General features: G+C 47.1%; 1 protein-coding gene across 2 annotated transcripts in view; it reads left to right on the forward strand.

The window, feature by feature from the left end:
- Nucleotides 363-20,969, forward strand: part of GRK5 (G protein-coupled receptor kinase 5) — a 237,203-nt gene continuing 216,596 nt past the window's right edge. Inside the window, exon 1 of one of the 2 annotated variants that reach the window (XM_001928584.6) lies at nucleotides 363-930. In XM_001928584.6, the coding sequence (XP_001928619.1) occupies nucleotides 879-930 (52 nt within the window). In that variant the 5' untranslated portion in view covers nucleotides 363-878. Of the gene's footprint in view, nucleotides 931-998; nucleotides 1,557-20,969 lie in introns of those variants that run through there. The other variant, XM_021073444.1, reaches the window with a different exon arrangement.

A 20,969-nucleotide genomic window follows, 5' to 3' on the forward strand; every position in this document is an offset into this window, starting at 1 on the left:
ACAGTGGCCGGTCGCCGCGTCCAGGGCCCGCGGGCGCGCCTGGCCACCGCCTCTGGGCTGCAGCCCCCGCGTGGGCCCGGCGTGACCGGGAGGAAGGGGGGTGCAGCGCGCGCTTGGGCTGGCTTGACCTCCCTCCAACCCCGGGCACGCTCCGAGGGGCGCCCAGGACCCGCACCGGCTCCTGCCCGGCCGCAGCACTTCGCCCGCCGCCGCCGCCGTGGTCCGTGCTCTTCGCTTTCTGGGTTCTCGGGAGGGCCGGAAGCGGGCGAGCCGGAGCCCCGGGCGTGGACGTGCGAATCCGGGGCTCCGGCTCGGCCGGACTGCCTTTGCTTCTCCCGCTACCCTCCGCAGCCGCGGACCACCCCTTATCCGCGCCCGCCTTCGGAGTACAAGTCTCAGGGCGGCTCGTGGACTCTGGTACTACAAGTCCCAGCAGGCCCCGCGCCGCGAGCGCCGAGGCGGGAGGCGCGGCCCATCCTGGCGCCTGCGCTGTGCAGCCGCCCGAGCCAGTTAGTACCACACCCCCGGGAGGGACAGAGGGGAGGCAGAAGCATCCGAGGCATTAAAGCATCCGAGGGAGCCCGAGGGGAGGAGAATGGAGTGACAGAGAAACGCGGAGGGTGGGGGGTGGGGGGAGACAGTTGAGGGAGGGGGGAGGGGGGACACAGAGGGAGGAAGAAGCGGCGGCGGCGGCTCCTCTTTGCAGAGGGGGAAAACTCCGAGGGATAAGAGCCGGAATAATGCGGTAGGCAAGGCGGGCTGCTTGCTCCCGGCTCCGGCAGCAGCGGCAGCAGCCCGAGCAGCGGCAGTAGCAGCGGCAGCACCCTTAGGAGCTGACAGCCCCGCCGGCCGGCTTCCTCGCTGACCGCCGACTGTCAATGGAGCTGGAAAACATCGTGGCCAACACGGTCTTGCTGAAAGCCAGGGAAGGTAAGAGGCAGGGCTGGTGCCTGGCGCATTCGCCGCGGGCCGGGGTGCGGGTGTCGGGCGGCTTGTGGGCTGGGGCTGTGAGTATGCAGGATGCCCGCAGTGAGTTGGTCGCAAGCAGGACACCTCAGAGAGCTGCTCTGCAAACACTTCAGGGTTCCTGCCCTAGTGCTCAGGGAATCTGGACTTGGGCAGAGAAGGAGAAACGTTGAGGTTGCAGGGATTAGGATGCTAAAATATCCCCTAGTTTCCAGCTCTAACCTTAGCAGATCGTGCCATCTCGGCAGCTGTTGAAAGGTCAGTTGGAAAAGCATTCATTCAGGAAGAGATGGGCAAACATGCAAGTGAAATAGCTTTTTCGAGTCGGCCCAGGATGGTTGTGCGAGTGAATTGGTGTGCGCTGGGGGTGGGGGTGGAATTAGCAGAAGCCAAGTCTTTGCTTGCGCAGGCAGAGTTGATATAGGCTATTGCTGGAAACCATCCGCTGGGAATGTTTCTTAGGGAAATCCCGTCGTGTGGAAAGAAGCCTTTTAATGGCAAAGTAAGATGTTGAGGAATTCGTTTGTTCATACAGTGACAAGAGAGAGTGACTGTACAGATCACCTAGAAAATAATGAAGGATTTCAGGGGTAGGTTTTTTTTCCCCCTTTGGGGAGGGGGAGAGATAAGTGAATTTTTTTTTTTTTTTTTTGGCTCAGTTAAGAAGAGAAAGGTAAGTGTGCTGATGCTTGATGCGTTTCGGATGCAAATCATTAGATTTTCTGCACTTGGCTGGTAGGGAATATCTTCATGGAGTGGGTAAGATTCCAAGTCAAGAATATAAACACTTTTTGACTCTTCCTTGAGATGGGAAAAAGAGAAAAGAAAAAGAGAAAGTGGCGCAGAAACTTAGATGCTTCCGAAGTGATTGCATGAGGTAAACATACATATTTAGGAGCACCTGGAATTTATGTAACATCTCTTTTACCAAGATTTGAGCTCTGGGTGCAGCCTTTTTATGAAGGGGGAAGTGGTTTTCCCTTTCATGGGAGGAGGCTTTATTTGACACCCACGGTAGAACGCAGCCTGACTATGGTTTTGACTTCAGAAGAATACTGGGGGAATAGCCCACGAAAATATCTTACCTTTTTAATATTTTCATTCACCCACTTTGATGAATGAAGGAAGACTTTCTGGCTAACAATAAAACGATTCATGTTTATTCAGCCGGTTTCATCACCTTGCGGCACTGTACACGAAGAGTTAGTAGGTGATGCACAGCCCAGCGGCTTCTCCAGGGTTCACACCGTAATTTCGGCTTCACTTGTCTTTAAAGCAGTAACCTGGAAGGTTTGCTTTGACAACTCCAGCGGAGTTGAAAATATGCAGGTCGGTCCCTCCCATCGTTCAGCCTTGGTGTGAACACTTTTAGGAGAGGCTGTTACTTGGTGACCTAAGGATCTAAGGGCTGAATGTTTTTCTTTTTTTTCATAACCCGACATTTAACAAATTCGAGCAAGGTGAGAGGCTGGTGGGTTCTCTCCTGAACTGAGCTGTGCGTCCTGGAGCGGAAGACGGGGAGAAAACAGCCCCCCGCTGGCAGCCTTTGCCGCCGCCACCTAGTGGTGGGATATGGTTGTACAGCTATGGGCTCGGGGACTGGGAAAGTTTTCACCCTCCCTCCATTCTGAAATTTTTTACTGGGAGATCACGATTTTGGTTGGAGGCTTTGCAAGTTTCACTGGTTTCTCCTGTTGCCCCGGGAATCCAGCTACCTAGATTTGCTGCGCTGTATGTTCGTTTGCCTGGAGCTTGCTCTTCTCTCAGCGTTCGGTTGCTTCTTTTAAAATGTTTTACTTGGAGTGGGCAAAGTGTTGTCAATTTTTCTCCTCCAATTTGGTCTCCCCAGCTTTTTTTTTTTTTTCCACCGAGGTGAACTCACCGTCTGATATTTTTGTCTGTGAGGTTAACAAATTGATTTTCTCAGAACCTTAGGGAAGAGAGCTACAGTCTGGAAGTGTATATGGAACGATGAAATTATAGTGATTAAAAGTTCTAAAAATGTGCCTTTTGCTTACTTTTTTTTTTTTTTTTTTTTTTTTTTTTGTCTTTTTGCCTTTTCTAGGGCTGCACCTGCGGCATATGGAGGTTCCCAGACTAGGGGTCTAATCGGAGCTGTAGCTGCTGGCCTACACCACAGCTATAGCAACGAGGGATCCAAGCCATGTCTGTGACCTACACCACACAGCTCACGGCAACGCCGGATCCTTGACCCACTGAGCAAGGCCAGGGATTGAACCCGCAACCTCATGGTTCCTAGTTGGATTCATTTACCACTGAGCCACGACAGGAACTCCTTTTCCTTTTAAAGTCTTTTCAATTTCTCTTTGAGGGTTTGGTAGTCATCTCATAGTGAGAAAGTAACTCTTGACGATGCCTTTGAAATGGAGAGAGCCTTGCCTATAAAGACTCAGAGGAACCGACATGTGAAAGAGAAAAATGAATCATTTACATGGAATCTTGATTTTGAAATTTGCATCTCTCGTCCCTCTTTCTGTCTTAGGTTCTTGATTTTAAATGTTTTCACTTTCTTCTTGCTGGGTCTTTATTAAAGATTTGAGCACATAGATTCTAATTAGTGTGGAAGCTTTTAGAAATAAAACCAATTTAGGAGTTCTCATCGTGGCTCAGTGGTAAACGAATCCGACTAGGAACCATGAGGTTGCGGGTTCGGTCCCTGGCCTCACTCAGTGGGTTAAGGATCCGGTGTTGCCGTGAGCTGTGGTGTAGGTCGCAGACATTGCTCAGATCCCGCGTTGCTGTGGCTCTGGCGTAGGCCGGTGGCTACAGCTCTGATTGGACCCCTAGCCTGGGAACCTCCATATGCCGCAGCAGCGGCCCAAGAAAATGGTAAAAAGACAAAAAAAAAAAAAAAAAAAGAAGAAGAAATAAAATCAATTTTTTTTTCTTCTCAGTTCTCATATACTCAGTCATTCTTTTCAATTAAGTAGTTCTCCAAATAATCATATTATTCAAATATTCAGAAATGAAAATCCCAGTCCATTTAGTGAACTATCTAATATAAAATTTATGGCATCTTTAAAATTCTGAGTTCTTTAGAATGTTTAAAACTACTTCTTACTTGAAGATTCTTGTGAATGGTTAGAGATGAGAAACATAATTGGTGAATGTGAAATTTAATTCAGTTCACTTAACAAAACACATTGTAAACAATTTAAAATGTGGCTTTCAAGTAAAAATCACATTTGTCCCAAACAGTAGAGAAACAGGCCTTGAAGAAAGACAGACACACTCTCAAATGCTATAAAGGAATCTGTAGTTGTTCATGTTGGTGGGGTAATTTGGGGGTCTATCTTTTGTTATTGTTTTGTATCCTTAAAGGCAGATGTCTTCTAAATTGTATGTAAGTTCAAATTTTTACTGTAATAATACATGTATAAAGTGGAAAACATGAATATGGCAATAAAACAAAATCTGTAAGTGGATTAGAGTAAGAATGATTCACTGTTAGTAATTAGAAAACGTAGGAGCAAGTTGTACCTTTGCGATAGTTGTGTTGAAATAAGAAAAGAGGAGTTCCCCGTGTGGTACAGTGGAAATGTATCTGACTTGTATCCATGAGGATTCGGGTTTGATCCCTGGCCATGCTCAGTGGGTTGGGATCCAGTGTTGCCATGAGCTGTGGTCTAGGTTGCCGATGTGGCTCGGATCTGGTGTTGCTGTAGCTGTGGTGTAGGCCCACAGCTAGAGCTCTTACTCAGCTCCTAGCTGGGAACTTCCATATGCTGCACTGGCCCTAAAAAGCAAAAAAAGAAAAACGAAAAGAGAGTTTCCTTGTGGTGGGGCAAGTTAAGGCTCTGGCATTGTCACTGCAGTGGCTCGAGTCACTGCTGTGGCATGGTTTTGATCCCTGACCTGGAAACTTCCATGGGCTGTGGGTGTGGCCAAATAAATAAATAATAAGAAAAATGAAATAAGAAAAGATTGAGGAGTTCCCATCATGGCTCAGTGGTTAATGAATCTGACTAGGAACCACGAGGTTGTGGATTTGATCCCTGGCCTTGCTCAGTGGGTTAAGGATCCGACATTGCCGTGAGCTGTGGTGTAGGTTGCAGACATGGCTCGGATCCTGCATTGCTGTGGCTCTGGCATAGGCTGGCAGTTACAGCTCCGATTAGACCCCTAGCCTGGGAACCTCCATATGCTTCGGGGGCGGCCCTAAAAAAGACAAAAAAAAAAAAAAAAAGATTGAGATCTGAGTTCAAAATTTTAAAGCACCCGAATGGATTTTGTGGGCTGTTTGTTTATTCTGGTTTCATGAGAAAACGTCAACTTGATTACTCTTAGGAATTCAGATGCCTCCTAAAAAGTGAGGTGGTTAAGGAAAAAAAGAAGTTGAGACTGAATTCATGCCAGTTTATGGTGATGAGCTAAGTGATTAAGCATTTAATGAAGAGAGATCCAGACTATCTATCTATCTATTTACATTTCAGAAATCTCAGAAAATTGGCAGGCGAGCTAGTGCTGAAATTACAGCAGGGAGAGAGAGTTTGCAGAGTGCCCGTTGGGTTTCCTTTTGTTTTTATTGTTGCAGTCAAGGTTTTCGTGTTGTTCTCATCCTCTGGATCCGCTGCCTCACCCGAGAGTGCGCCGTGCTGAGAAGAAATCTTGCCAGGGGGCACCTTTCCTTTCTTCTCAGGCCAGCAGTGGCCGTAGTTGATCAATAAAGACGACAGAGGGAGTATTGATCACATTTTCCTGAGCTTGATACTGACGGGCACCAAGCACAGGAGCCGAGACGTCGGAAACGTAATGACTTTGCCCTTGGTCAGGATGTTTGAAAAGCTGAATACGCGAGGCCCTCTTGCTCAGATATCTCTGTGACTTGTCAGCCTGGACCCTCCTGATGATTAAGATTAGGGACCCGGGAAGAGGTGCCGCTCAGGGCTGGCAGAGGCTCAGGGCTGGCAGAGGCTCAGGGCTGGCAGAGGCTCCGGAGGGCTGGGGGAGGGAGCGAACCTGCATCCAGCTGGCTAGGGGCAGCCGCTCTCCCCTCTTTCCCTTGTACCCCCCGTTCACGGGGGACAAAACCGAAATGCCTGTGTCTTCCGTGATGAGAACGTTGGCATGTCTCTGCAGCCCGCAGCCGTCTTCCTGCCGTCGGCAGGCCGGCTCGATCCACCTTCGACAATCGGCTCCCACGGAAGAGCATCCGTCTTCCGCCTGCGGCGGGCGGCTCAGCGTGGTGGACGCTGCTGGGCCTGTTAAGTCCAATGCCATCATGAAATAAAACGGCTTTTATCTTTTTCTTTTTTTTGGCCTTTGACTTTTTCTAAGTTTCTATTCCATACTGACAACTCGGAGGTGGAGAGACCCAAGGCACATGTTTCCAGAGGCCTCGCTTTCTTTCCAGTGATGATTTTAATTAATCTTGCCGCCTGTTTTTCAAACCATCAGATAAATGCCCACAAGACTGTCATCTTTCAGTAGCTTAGCTGCTTCTTGTCAGATTCTAAACGCCCCAAAGCTTGATTCTTCCAGTGCCCAAACAATCCTTGTTTAACTTATGTCTTCGGCAGCCGTAACTCTTGTAGTGGCTTTGCTAAATGATACCCTCTGGGTCTGGGCCAAAGACTTTCATACCATTCAAGTGAATTTCAGGAAAGCGCTCAATATAGGACCAAAGTGACCTTTACCAAGGGACCTTCAACCCAGACTTAAGAAATTATAGTGTTCTAACAAAACGGTTCCGGGACCATGGACAATTGGTGGCTTAATGTAAAGCATTATCATATTGAGACATTTTTGAAATAAAAAATGTCTTATGGTTCCTGAAAGATCTCACCGTAGTAAATCATGCAACTCAGAGGTGAAACTTGAGGAAACAATAGAAAGGGGCTAAAAACAGGTGACATATAAAAAGACTTCAGGAATTTCTTCAGTCTTGCTACCTCGCAGCCCCACACCTCACTTCGAAATAGAATAGTGAATGGAGTTCCCTGGCGGCCTAGCGGTTGGGGATTTGGTGGTGTCACTGCTGTGGCTTGGGATTGACGAGAACGTTTGCATGTTGGAGGCACAGCCAAAAAAAGAAAAAAAGAAAAAAGAACAGTGAAGAAAAAGGGTTTCTTTTTTTCTTTATTTTTTTTTTTAGGGCTGCCCCCATAGCATGTGGCGGTTCCCAGGCTAGGAGTCAAATCAGAGCTATAGCTGCCAGCCTACACCACAGCCACAGCAACGCTGGGTCCGAGCCACATCTGAGACCTACACCACAGCTCACGGTAATGCTGGATCCTTAACCCACTGAGCAGGGCCAGGGATTGAACCCGGAACCTCATGGTTGTTAGTTGGATTTGTTTTCGCCATGCCACAACAGGAACTCCGAAAAAGGGTTTTAAGAAGAGATTTTTGGAGTTCCCGTCATGGCACAGTGGAAACAATCCAACTAGGAATGGTGAGGTTGAGGGTTCGATCCCTGGCCTTACTTCAGTGGGTTAAGGATCGATCCGGCGTTGCCATGAGCTGTGGTGTAGGTTGTAGGAGAGGCTCAGATCTGGTGTGGCTGTGGTGCAGGCCTGTGGTGCAGGCCAGCAGCCATAGCTCTGATTAGACCCCTAGCCTGTGACCCTAAAAAGCCCCCCCCCAAAAAAAAGTGATTTTAAATGCTTAAAATGCATTATGTGGGCTTACATAATAGGAGTGACTTCTACTTTGAAACTTATCCTGTAATATTTCACTGAAAAATTTTATTTAAAAACATCCTAAATATTGAGATGATTTTACTGTATAAATAAAACTTCTTAAAATTTTATCTTTTGGGGGTATTGATCAATTTAGTACTATCCAGACAGTGGAGAAGCACTGCATGTAGTATAAATCATGCTATCTTTTGAAGAGAAAGCAGTAATGGCCCAACTAGACTTTGCCTCCTCCCCTGGTTTCTCATTTGGAGAAAACCCTTCTCTCTTTTTTGGCCGCCCAGTGGCATATGGACTTCCCAGGCCAGGGATCAGATGCCAGCCGCAGTTGTGACCCACACCACAGCTTCGGCTCTGCCAGAGTCTTAACCCACTGTGCCACCCGGGGATCGAGCCTGCGTCCTATGGCACCCCAGTGAGAACTCTGAGAAAACCATTCTTAAATTGTCTTCTGACGTTTTTACAAGGGTAAAATCATTCATTCATTCATTCAGCATTTGATTGTTGAAGGACTCATTTTGGATATTTGGCCTTGGAGAGATGCAGCTAGAGGTGGGTGAAGAGATGAAATTGGGCATCATTTTTATGTTAGGCTTTTCAGCTGATAAATCAGATATGAGTAGAACCAAATTATTTTTCCCGAAGAGCAGAAGCTGACTGTGGTGTGGTCTGCTTAGCTGGGAACTCTCTGTTGCTACTTTGCTGTGCCTAGAACTTGGACATAGCCTGAGGAACCAAAACATGATTTCAGGATAATTCGAAAGTCATACTTGAGGGATTAGTCTGAATCTGGGAGACAGCTGCTAATTTTCCAAAACACTGTGTCTTTATGAAGGTCAGTTCCTACACATGGAAACCACCAAAAACAGTAGCAAGAGGCCCTGTAGTTGAGGAATAAGAAGATCTAAGAGGAAACTGGTGAGCACAGGTACCTTCCAGGCCTTCCTAGGGCAGCAGCCTGGGCCGCAGGTCTGGAGTAAAGTTGGTGGAGGCCGCCTTCCTTTCTGGGTTTTTGTTGGGATTGGCTTGAGCATGTCCTCTGGTATAGCCTGTCACCTGGAATGACCTGCAAGTGTTAAAGATGTCTCTCTGGTCCTCTAAAGATGTGCTTGCTGTCTCACACGGTGGCTCCTGACTACATGTGGCTGTTTACATTAAAAAAAAAAAATTAGGAGTTCCCGTCGTGGCGCAGTGGTTAACGAATCCGACTAGGAACCATGAGGTTGCGGGTTCGGTCCCTGCCCTTGCTCAGTGGGTTAACGATCCGGCGTTGCCGTGAGCTGTGGTGTAGGTTGCAGACGCGGCTCGGATCCTGCGTTGCTGTGGCTCTGGCATAGGCCGGTGGCTACAGCTCCGATTCAACCCTTAGCCTGGGAACCTCCATATGCCGTGGGAGCGGCCCAAGAAATAGCAACAACAACAATAACAAAAAAGACAAAAAGACCAAAAAAAAAAAAAAAAAAAAAATTAAAAAAGGGGTTGCCTGGTGGCTCAGCAGTTAAGGATCTGGCATTGTCACTGCTGTGGCTCAGCTTGATCCCTGGCCCCGGAACTTCTGCATGCTGTGGGTGTGGCCAAAATAAAATAAAATAAACATTTAAATTAATTACAGTTAAACATTCCATTCCTTGAGCTCACCATTCACATTGTAAGTGCCCAGCAGCCCCATATGGCTGGTGGCCACCGTGCTAGAGACGGAAGATGTGGAACCATCAAAGCGTGGCAGAAAGTTGACTCGGAAAGCGATTCTCTAGAGTTGTACATGTTGAACTAAATCAGAGTGTGATAACCCCATAATTTCTAACATGAAAATTGGGAGAAGGTACAGAAGGGGCAGAGAGGGAAACGGGGCAGGGGGAGGAGAGGGAGAGAGACAGAAGGGCTGGGGAGGAGTTCCCATCATGGCTCAGTGGAAACGAATCTGACTAGTATCCACAAGGACCCAGGTTCGATCCCTAACCTCGCTCAGGGGGTTAATGATCCGGCGTTGCTGTGGCTGTGGTGTAGGCCAACAGCTGCAGCTCTGTTTCGACCCCTACCTGGGAACCTCCATATGCTGTGGGCGCGGCCCTGAAAAAAAAAAAAAAAGACTGGAGAATGGAGATGGGGTCAAAGTCACTTCAGAGAAAAATGCAGTTGGTAGACAATCAGAGATGTTGGTGGCAGGAGTGAGCCACCCATATTTCCCTTTGTTTTTCATATCTTGGGAAATTTGCCTAGGTTGAGCAATTGACTGTCCCGATTCAAATTAAGTGCACGTTATAGATGCACAGAGAGCCCCGTTTCCTTCTCGGAACTCCTCAGGCGAGGATATTTTAAAACCATTGTTTTATTAAGGAAAAAAGTTGTGTGTACAGTAACTCCACAGAAAGAAGAAATGAAAACCCTTTCTATGGACTTTAAAAAGGGGGTCGAAAATGAGCAGGACAATAGATAAAACCAATGTAAGGGTTTCCATTTCTTTTGAACAAGACGGATTGAAAGAAGATCACAAGAAAGATGTCAAAAACCATACTGTCCTTATACCCACTTTAAAAAATGATTTCTGCTTAAAACTGTGTCTTGTGAGATTTGAAACATTTTAACGATTCCCCGGTTAGAACACACTTAGAAAGCAACAGAAGTTTTGGAAACAGTAAAACAGTTGCTGTGCTTCGGTGTCCAGGCAAAGTATTTGAAGTTGCGCCAAAGAGTCAACTGGTAACCTCCTCCTGACAGAGTCAGTAATAAATTAGGCTTATTTCCACTGGGCCTGTTTTGTCTCTAGGAATTCGTAATCTGTGGAATATCAATATTTTTTTAAAAGGCAACAATGAAATAAACCTCAAAGGACAATTTAGGGGTGGTGGTGGGGGGGTGGCCTGTGCAGAAAGTAAAAGAAACCAAGATAAACAGATAAGAACATTCCTGTGTTGGGAAGTGGCAGAAGCTCACTGGCTGCCAGTGCCTGGGCTGCCCCAAGGCATCTCAGTGGGTCCACTTGTCTGTTCTCCACTTTCCAGAATACGGGTCACCCCTGCTTATCAGATGGGGAAAGCGACACAAAAGAAAGGGAGTCAGTTGTCCAGGGTTACTTAAATTGTGGACTTCTCTGGAGAAACTTGCTGAAATCCTTTAATGTTCCAAGAGACATCGTTCCCCTCTTCTGTTGTAATGGAAGCGAAAAACCCTCACGAGGCCCCCAGACCAGAAATGAAATCCATTTCTCAGGGTGGTAAGTTTTGCAAAAACTGCAATACATTTGCCATTGTGGACGAGGAAGAGGGTCTCTCTCTGATTCCCTGGGGAAAGAAGCAACATGGGACTCTAAGTGCCTTCCCAGACCCCAATTTCAGCCAAATGCCTAACTGAGAGTGGTTGGATAAAGTAATTCTTACTAAGTTGTGAATGACTACCTCATGGTTGGTGTTTCCATGTAAAAACTAAAACTGTTTATCAGTTCAAATGAACCTGTGATTGTGTAGGGGAAATATATACGTTTGGTACATGCATGCGTGCACCTGTATGTGCCCGCACCCCTGGCTGCAGGCCTTTCTGGAGCCCATCACCTATATTCCCCCTTTCCCTTCATTGCCCCACCTCCCTGCACCTCACATGTACCACTCACCCAAAGAGCAAGATCAGCCCAAGTTCTTCTTCATCCTGGCAGGGCTTGGGGAGAATCTTGAGTAGCCAAAGAATTATCCCTGAGGGACAGAGGGTTAAACGAGATGGGCGGTGGTGGGGGCACATCACTGGCAGCTGAGCTGCTTCCGTTCCTCAGCAGAGCCAAGACATGGGCACCGGGCAGGCCAGTTCCTGCTGACATCGGCCTATCACGTGCAGGTCTCGTCTGCACTGAGCCCCCCATCCTTGGGTGCTTGTTACCCCTTGAGAGATCCTTGCCCCAAGCACCTCTGCCTGATAGTGGTACCTTAGGTGTATGCTCATGTCTCTGCAGCTTTCTTCGCTAATAAAGAAGTAGGGGGCGGAGTTCCCTGGTGGTGCAGTGGGTTAAGGATCCGTGTTGGCACTGTTGTGGCTCAGGTTGCTGCTGTGGGTTTGTTTGATCTCTGGCCTGGAAACTTCCACATGCCACAGGTACGGCCAAAAAGAAAAAAAAGTAGGGAGCTGGGGTGGAGGCTCTGGGGAAGCCTACCGGAGTGAGTTCTCCCCCAGGTCACAGGCCATCTCCCCCACCACCAGTCCCTGCAAAGAGAATGTGTGAAGCAGCCTTTTTCCCCAGATAATCTCTCAGGGTTAACCCTTTCCATGTTTCAGGGTTAACCTTATGGGTATTTCCTTTTAGAAACCAGACTCTGTGTGTGTGTGTGTGTGTGTGTTTTGCATTAATTTAGCAGCTTTACTTTTCAAAGATCTCTGTGAGCTGGAGTCTCTTCCCTTGGGATTGCTGTCAAACTTGAGACCTCTTGCTGGAGAGGAAGCAGTATGATGTCACCAGCCCAGTAATGAAGGGACAGAAAGTTAAGCCTTTGATCTGTTCCTGCAGAGAAGGTGAAGCTCTGTGCTTAACCGCTTCAGGAAGGGAAGGCAGCGTGGGGGTGGGGGTGGGGTGAAGGATAGAATGGCCCAACTTCAGAGTAGAGAGAACCCGGCCAGTGTAATTGGTCTGCATATCTGATAAAAGAAAGGTCTTAGGAAACCTCCTTTGAAAACGGAATTCCATTTTGGCTCAGGTCTTAGCACCTCTTGTGAAATGGAGGCGGGTCAGAGAATGGCCCAGGAAAAACCACTTTCTGATGATTGATGAAGGAACACACTCTGCTCCGTTTTAACGATGTCTGTTCAGGCACCCAGGAAATGCTTGTTGGGGTGTTTAGATAACATCTCCTGAGAAGAAACCTCAAGTTCTAGAAAAAAGGGGGTGGGGTGGGTACAAAGAATTGGACTATAGACTCGAATGGCAAAGATAGCTCAACATCCCACTTTTCTTAAAAAAAAAAAAAAAAAAGGAGTTCCTGCTGTGTCACAGTGGATTAAGAATCTAACTGCAGCAGCTCAGGTCACTGCAGAGGTGTAGGTTTGATCCCCAGCCCAGTGCAGTGAGTTAAAGGATCTGGTGTTGCCGAAACTGCTGCTTGGACTCAATCCCTTGCCCAGAAACTTCCATATGTCGCAGATGCAGTCATAAAATTAAAAAAAAAAAATCCCACTTTTCTTAAGCCAAGTACTATCGTGGGTGATGCTGCTAAGCCTACAGTCACAGATTAGAAAGGCTGTCAGTCGTCAGATGAGTGTGTACCTGGAACATAATAGGTGTGCAACAAATCTTGATTCAAGAATGATTGACTGGGAGTATCCGTAGTGGCTCAGTGGGCTAAGAACCTGACATAGTGTCTGTGAAGATTCAGGTTTGATCCTGGCCCTGGTCAGTGGGTTAAGGATCTGGCATTGCCACAAGCTGCGGCATAGGTTGAGGATGCTGTGGCTGTGGTGTAGACCAGGAGCTGTAGCTCCGATTTGACCCCTAGCCTGGGAACTTCCATATGTAGCAGATGTGGGCCTAAAAAGACCAAAATGAAATAAAATAAAAGAGCGATTGGCTGATGCTTTATCTAAGTTACGTGGAGGAAAAGGGAAGAGCCGAGAAAACGAGAGCCTCAAGAAGTGGCCTTGATGTCACAGTAGATGGTAAATTAGGAAATGATTCAACATGGTTAAGAAAGATTAGCTAAGGGTATAGGGCAAATTGGAAAATGTTTTCCACATGTTTGTCTTAACTGTGAAAAATGTCTGGCAGACTTCCCCACCCCCACCCCCAAATTGGAAGTGGTTTGTTTTACTTGTTTTGGAAGAAATAAATATTTGCATTAGTCCAAACATTCAGGGCAAACAGTTTTCCCCAATTCTGAGGCTCTGTGTGGGTCGGAGATGTTTCATGCTGATAACACTCAGACCTTTTTTGGCTAAAGGGAAGGTAGCTTAGGACACGATCTTCACATGCTTTTCGCATCACTGCTAGAACGGGGCTGAGCAAATGGAAAGAAAATAGGAAGCCAAGCAATGATCCTTCCAGACCCAGGCATGGCTGATGACCTGGCACTTGAAGGATAGAATTGTTATAGAAAAATTGCCTTTTTTGCTCATGGGCAAAGAGGCTGGATCCAATTAAGACAAGGAAAACGTATGTTAGCCCAGAGAAAAGATTGCTAAACAGTCAATCCTGTAATCCTCTCTGAAGAGGAAGGGGCCGACATGACAGGGCTTTATGGATGATGCCAAACCCTGGGCTATATAACAATTAGTAACCACTGGTTATGCTGCCACACACTCATTCCCCAAACCACTAACCATTGCTTGGGGTGGAATGCACCAGGCCTAGATATTTGCCCCAGATGTCTTCCCATCAGTAGTACCCAATTAGAGGGCTTTTTAAAATTAAAGCTTAATTCTCTTATACCATAGAGCAGGATGTAAATTAAAGAAGGACAGACCTGATTTCCTTGACAGTTCAAGGGGTGACCACGGCGAGGGCTCGTCTTTGGCTTCCCTTCAGGAGCACTTCCCACTTGACGTTCCGGTGGGTGGCTCATTGTCCCATGTCCTGGTGCCTGGTCCTCTCGCTAGTCTTTTTGGGCAGCTGACAAACATTTCAGGAATGACTGCGAAGGGGGTCGAGGATTTGAGGAGCCTATTGAGAGAAGCGGACCTGTGTCTGCTTGTAATTTCACTCTCCCACGGTGGGCCCCTGTGTTCTAAATGTCTAAATGTCTGCCTTAAGTAGAGACCCAGCAGCGGGGGCGGGTTCTGCAAGCAAAACTCTGAGGAGAATAGCCCTGGATTGACTGCTGCATCTTCCCTAGTGTCAGAAATCCAGTCTTCAGTCAGTTCTTCTGTGTACAGGGCACCATGCTAGGCTCTGGAAGGGGGACAGGAAGCCGTGGAGTCTCCCGTCTTTCTAACAGAATCATTCAGGAGGGATAGAGACCTTTGTGCCCATTGTTTTATTTGATCTTGTCCTATGAGGTGTGTTTTATTCTTCCCCATGTATTTTTTATTAAAAAAACTTTTTTTTGGGCTACGCTCACAGCGTGCGGAAGTCCCTGGGCTAGGGCCTAGGCCACAGCAGTGACCTGAGCTGCTGCAGTGACAATGCTGGATCCTTCACCCACTGTGCCACCAGAGAAGGCCATTCTACCCCATTTTATAAATGAAGAATCACAGCAAAGAGGGAACGGCCCTGTCCTGAAGCACCTGCTAGCTACACAGCCCAGGCCCAGCAGCAGGCCCAGTTTCTATTCTGATATTCTTTTTTTCTTTTTTTCTTTTTTTAGGGCCACACTCGCAGCATATGGAGGTTCCCAGGCTAGGGATTGAATTGGAGCTACAGCTGCCAGCCTATACCACAGCCACAGCAACGCGGGATCCTTAACCCACTGAGTAAGGCCAGGGATCGAACCTGCAACCTCATGGTTCCTAGTGGGATTCATTTCTGCTGCACCATGATGGGAACTCTGCTACTCTGATATTCCTTCTGCTCCGTCACAACTGCTGCCCTCAATACTTTTACCAGCTAATGGGAACATCAGGATTAATGTATGTGAGACGTTTAAAAAAGAATCGAGTGTGCTGCTGAGACTCACAGTTAAATAGGAGGCAGCCTTCTCTGTAAATTTGCAGGTTTTCACATGTTTGCACAGACAGCGCAAAAAGACAGCGCCAAAGACAGTGCAAAAACATCAAGAAGAAAGTCAAAATCTCGGGAGTTCCCATTGTGGTGTAGCAGAAAAGAATCTGACTAGTATCTATGAGGATGCAGGTTTGATCCTGGATTAAGGGTTAAGGATCTGGCGTTGCTGTGAGCAGTAGTGTAGGTTGCAGACGTGGATCAGACCCCATGTTGTGGTGGCAGTGGTATAGGCCGGCAGCTACAGATCCGATTCGACCCCTAGCCTGGGAACTTCCATATGCTGTGGGTGCTGCCCTAAAGCGCCCCCAAAAAAGAAAGTCAGAAATTCCCTGCTCCCATGTGCCCCTGCTACCAGTTCCACCCCTCCGAGATACTGTCAGCATTTAGGTGGACGCTTTTCCAGAGGTCTGTGTGTGTGTGTTGCGTGGACCTACAGATAGATTTTGCGCACATGGGATCTTAGCATACGTGTGCTTCTGCAGCTGTTTTCAGTCAACAATGCGTTGTAGTATCTGTGTTTATAGTTTCCCATGAAACGGAGGGGTGTTAGGAAAAATTGTGAAAGACTTTGGAAATGGAGTGAGTGTCACTTCAATGGAATGCTGGGTGTTTTCTACCAGACCCTTAGGGTTATCTGGTTGTAAATGGGTCTATGTCTTTGATTGTCTTGGAGCAGTTTAATAATATATCTAACGTGGCCCATATAATGGCCCACTTAGTTTTCCAGTTTTTAACTGTGTTATAAACAGTGTGTGAATATTCTCGTCGTTGTATAACATCTTTATATACTTATTTAAAGATTTAGGGTCCCCCCCCGCCGCCGCCCCAGGTAGTAGCTGCCTAATAGCATCTCCCCACCCTCTATCCCTTACTCCCTACTTTTGGAAAAGAGTGATAATTTCTAAATGGGGCTAAGTCATCCTAGGGATGTACAGAGTACATTTTCTTATGAGAAAAAAGCATGATACACATGAGGACATGCGATGTGACATTTTTGACACCTTTGGGACTTAAACTACCCCCCCCACCCCAGTCATCAAAGCTTGGATTAGGAAAATCAAGTTCCGTCAAAGACTTTATTTGGCAGTGACTTTGTAATTGCTACTGAGTTTTGTATATGTGAATCCGGCAGGGAACAGACTCGGATACCCAGCCCATAGCTTTGTCAAGGTGGTCCCGTATTTCTCTCTTTTGATTATCACCACAGGGCAAGCTATTATTATTGTTGTTGTTGTTGTTTTAATTTGAGAAAGAAAAAATCAAACTTAGAGAGGTACTGTGCTATTCCAAGTTCCCACCGCAAGGACCACTTCCTCCTCTGGTACTAACTCACTACATCTTCTCCCATCCCTAAGGACTTCCAGGTTTGTTCATGTGTTGTGAAACTCTTGGGAGGCGTCTGAACCTGGAGTTCTGAGGTCGTAGATTTATAAATGCATCTCAGGGAAGGAGTACCCTTTCCTCATTCTTTCAAAGGTGCTGCTGTTGGTTCCACATAATGTCCTTTGCCTCCTGCCTCTTAGCTGGTACCCTTTCTCCTCTGTGGAATTCTGTGAGTTCTTTTAAAGTTTTGTTGAACTCGGGGAGTTCCCGTCATGGCTCAGTGGTAATAAACCTGACCAGTATCCATGAGGACACGGGTTCCATCCCTGGCCTCGCTCAGTGGGTTAAGGATCCAGCGTTGCTGTGGCTGTGGTGTAGGCCGGCAGCAACAGCTCCGATTGGACCCCTAGACTGGGAGCTTCCATATGCTGTGGGTGCAGCCCTAAAAAGCCAAAAAAAAAAAAAAAAAAAAAAAGTTGTATTGAGTTGATTTACAAGGTTGTGATAATTTCTGCCATACAGCAAAGTGATTTAGTTTCACACATGCACATATCCATTCTCCTTCAGATTCTTTTCCCATATAGATGATTACAGAATACTGGGTAGAGTTCTCTGGCTACACCACAGGTCCCTGTTGGCACATCATTCCCTATGCCAGTCCCCCCTCCCCTTGCCCTCCCCTCCTGTCCCCTTTGACTGGAGGTTTGCATGTGATTTACCTCAGGGCAGGTCCCTCGAGTCCCACCTTGAGAATTACGAGCTCTAGTGCCTGCAGTCCCTGGCCCGGCCTCCCCACTCTATCTCCCTCTGAGATAAGCTTGGCCTCAGGGCGCAGTCCAAGGTCCCGGGTCTTCAGTGTTTTTGTACCAGTTGGAAGAGGGTGGCATTTTCTTCCTGGAGGCGTTTGTGGCTGTGTTGGCTGGCACTTCGGGGGACACCCCGCCCCGTGCCTGGCAGCAGCAGGGAGGAGGGAAAGGCTGCTCCTTCCAGGGATGCTGAGTCTGCGTGTGCCCCCCCATCCTGGAGCCCACTCCTTTCTTCCCCAGGGGAGGGGGCTTGGGACCCAGGGAAGCCCACGGGGGTGGCCGGGTGCAGGGCCAGGGCAGTGGCCGTGTCCCCAGCGGGCCTGGCCTAAGATTCCCCTCCAAGGCAGTTTGGCTCTAATACCGACTCCCAGGCTGCATTAGTTCCCCGGGGCCACTTAGGGCTACCAAGTACCACAAAATGGGCAGCTTAGAACCACAGAAGTTTATTGTCTCACAGTTCTGGAGGCCAACATCGAGTTGTGGGCAGGCCGCGCTCCCTCTGAAGGTGCTCGGGAGGATCTCTTCCAGACCTCTGTCCTGGCTTCTGGGAGCCGCCGGCAGTGGCTCGTCGACGGCTGTCCCCTGCTGGCTCCGTCTCTCACCCGGTCATCTCTCCGGGTCCACACTCCCCCTTTGCTAAGGACATCCGTCATGTTGGCCTGGGGCCACCCCAGCGTCCTCGTTTGAACTCAGTCACCTCTGTAAAGACCCTGTTTCCAAATAGGTCACATTCAGAGGGGTATGGCTTCAACAGCGCTCTCTTTTTTTTTTTTTTCTTTTGGAGGGGGGCACAGTTGCCCCCATAACACACAGCCCTGACCATGCTGATGTTCTGAATCAGAAGCTCCTGGGTAACACCTGAGCATCTGTATTTTAAAAACTTCTTTGAAAACTCTCAGGGTTTTCTGACTCTTCTGAGATGACTCCACTCCAACCTGGCTCCCCTAATAGGACCCTCCAAAGCTTCCCTAGCAGTTGGTTTCTGCTAGGGAAGCTGGTTGGTTTCTGCCTGCTGCTCAAACCTTTTCAGTGTCAGAAACTCACACCATGAGCAGCCATTCCATTTAGAACTGCTGGATTAAAAAAAATAATAAATTGGAGTTCCTATTGTGGGTCAATGGAAAAGAATCTGACTAATATCCATGAGGATGCAGGTTTGAACCCTGGCCTCACTCTGTGGGTTAAGGATCCGGCGTTGCGGTGAGCCGTGGTGTAGGTCACAGATGTGGCTTGGATCTGGTGGTGTGGCTGTGGCTGTGGTGTAGGCCGTTGACTACAGCTTTGATTCGACTCCTAGTCTGAGAACCTCCATATGCTCAGGGTATGGTCCTAAAAAAAAAAAAAAAAAAGACAAAAAAATTTAATAAAAATATGTATATTTGGGTTTTTTATTTCCTTGTGTCTCCCTCTGCTTCCCCAAATGCTAATGGCAAGCCCAGCCTCTGTGGTCATGCCTGGGTGCCTGTGCAGCACTAACCCACAACGTCCTGGTTCTGCTCTTTGGAGGCATCCAGAATCAGTGCATCACCCTTTGCCGAGGGGGCCCTTCTAATGTTGGAAGGCAGCTGTGATGCCCACTGTAGAACTGATATCAAGACCCTGCCTCCGGATTCCCAGGTCTCTGCTTTCATTGCACGTCATTCAAATAACAGACACCTTCAGCAGATCGGGATGTGGTGTTGCTCACCCCTGACGTAGCTCAAGGAAAAAAGCAGTTTAATAAATTCCTGGAGGCGGGGTCAAGACACCCACCGGTTTGCTTTTCAAGGTAAAATGGTATCGTCTTTCGCTGTTAAGTGCACCTAAGCCAAGATGTGCGGTTTTCATTGAAAGCGCAATTAATGCCTCTAGTGAAAAAGGGGAGGGAGACTGTGCCACCTGCACGCTGTGTGGGCTTAGGTGCACTGCTCGACCTCTCTGAGCCACACTTTACTCAGCTGTGTAAATGCACACCTCTGTCCAAGTGCTTTCTGGAGCTCTTCTCACCCTTCAGATCTTGAGAATTTGCTAGTGCATATTCCACTGAGAGTAATTCATTTGTGGGTACTTCAGAATAAGATGTGATGTTAATTTGAAAGGCAGGCATTACACATTAAAATGAAAATTACCCCAAGGAAAGAATTGAAGCTGGGAGGAGTTACCCATGTAGTAGAAACAAACAGAAACAAAACAAAACTCATTGCTGCTAATTGAACTGAAGCCTGCAATCTAAGAAAGGCAAATGCATGATTCTAATATTTTCTTAAGTGGATTATAGAAAGGAAAATTAAATCAAAAGTAAAAAAATAAACAGTTTGATTATTTTGCACTGTGTTATTATGATAAATAATCGTCCTCCTGGAAAGCTTAAAAATACAGACAGTGCTCTGGCAAAAAAAAAAAAAAAAAAAAGACAACCCCCCCCCAATAATAGTATTGAGAGAATGTAAGAATTTTCCATCTAGACATGAGTAATGAAAACATTGTCATGGACTTGGTGACATCCTGCAAGGAGTTAGAGATTGCTAGGCATTACCTTCTTTTCAAGACTTGTGGTTGGGGACACTGTTGTCACCCACAGGGAAAGAGGTTAGAGACGGGCAAGGGCACTGCCAAGTGCTCTTGTGGGTTCCTGGCAAATCCTGACCCACTTCTTCATTTGCTTGCAGTGTACAGTCTAGATGTCTGCCTTATCTTTTTTTTTTTTTTTTTTTTTTTTTGTCTTTTTAGGGCTGCACCTTGCTTGGCATATGGAGAGGTTCCCAGACTAGGGGTCGAATCGGAGCACAGTTTTCACAGACCAGGGTGATGCTGGTTGGTGGGTTCTCTCCTGCGTAAGTTTTCTACAGCTGGAATTGGTACAAGGTGGAGACTGGTGATCTGGGTTTGTCTTTGTTGCTGATTTGTCTGAGGTCACCAAACGAGTAGCTTAGCCTTAGTATCATTATCATCATATGAGGATAATGCCCTAAAAATTACAGAGACCAGACAGAGAATATAAATAAAATACAAAGTTCAGATATGACCCAAGTGTATGCAAAAATTTAGTATATAATAAGGGAAGCATTCAAATCAATGGTAAAAGAACAGCTTACTCAGCAAACAGTGTTGAGATAACTGGGTACCTAGTCACTGGGGAAAGCATGTTAGATTCTTGCCTGACACTTGCTAAAATAAAGATGCATTGAAGATTTAGAGCTTTTTGTTTGTTCGTTTGTTTGTTTGTTTTTTGGCCATACTCATGGCATGCGGAAGTTCCCAGGCCAGGGATCAAACCTGTGCCACAGCAGTGACCCAAGCCATGGCGTGACAATGCTAGGCCACCAGAGAACACCAGTTTAAAGTATTTAAAAGTGAAACTACAAACATTCCAGAAGAAAATGGAGATGAATACTTCTTATGGTTCGGGGGTACTGTCATAAGGAAAAAATATCCACATATTGGATGGTGCAAAATAAAAAAAGGTCATAATAAAAGTTAAAAGTCAAGTGAGGAGCTGAGAAAATAGCCTTCCTTTAGATGATACTCTCATAAAAATCATTCAGAGGATTCTCTGGTGGCTGTGCAGATTAAGGATCCAAGATTGTCACTGCTGTGGCACGGGTT

Source organism: Sus scrofa, chromosome 14 (genome assembly GCF_000003025.6).
Source record: "Sus scrofa isolate TJ Tabasco breed Duroc chromosome 14, Sscrofa11.1, whole genome shotgun sequence".
Taxonomy (NCBI): Eukaryota; Metazoa; Chordata; class Mammalia; order Artiodactyla; family Suidae; genus Sus; species Sus scrofa.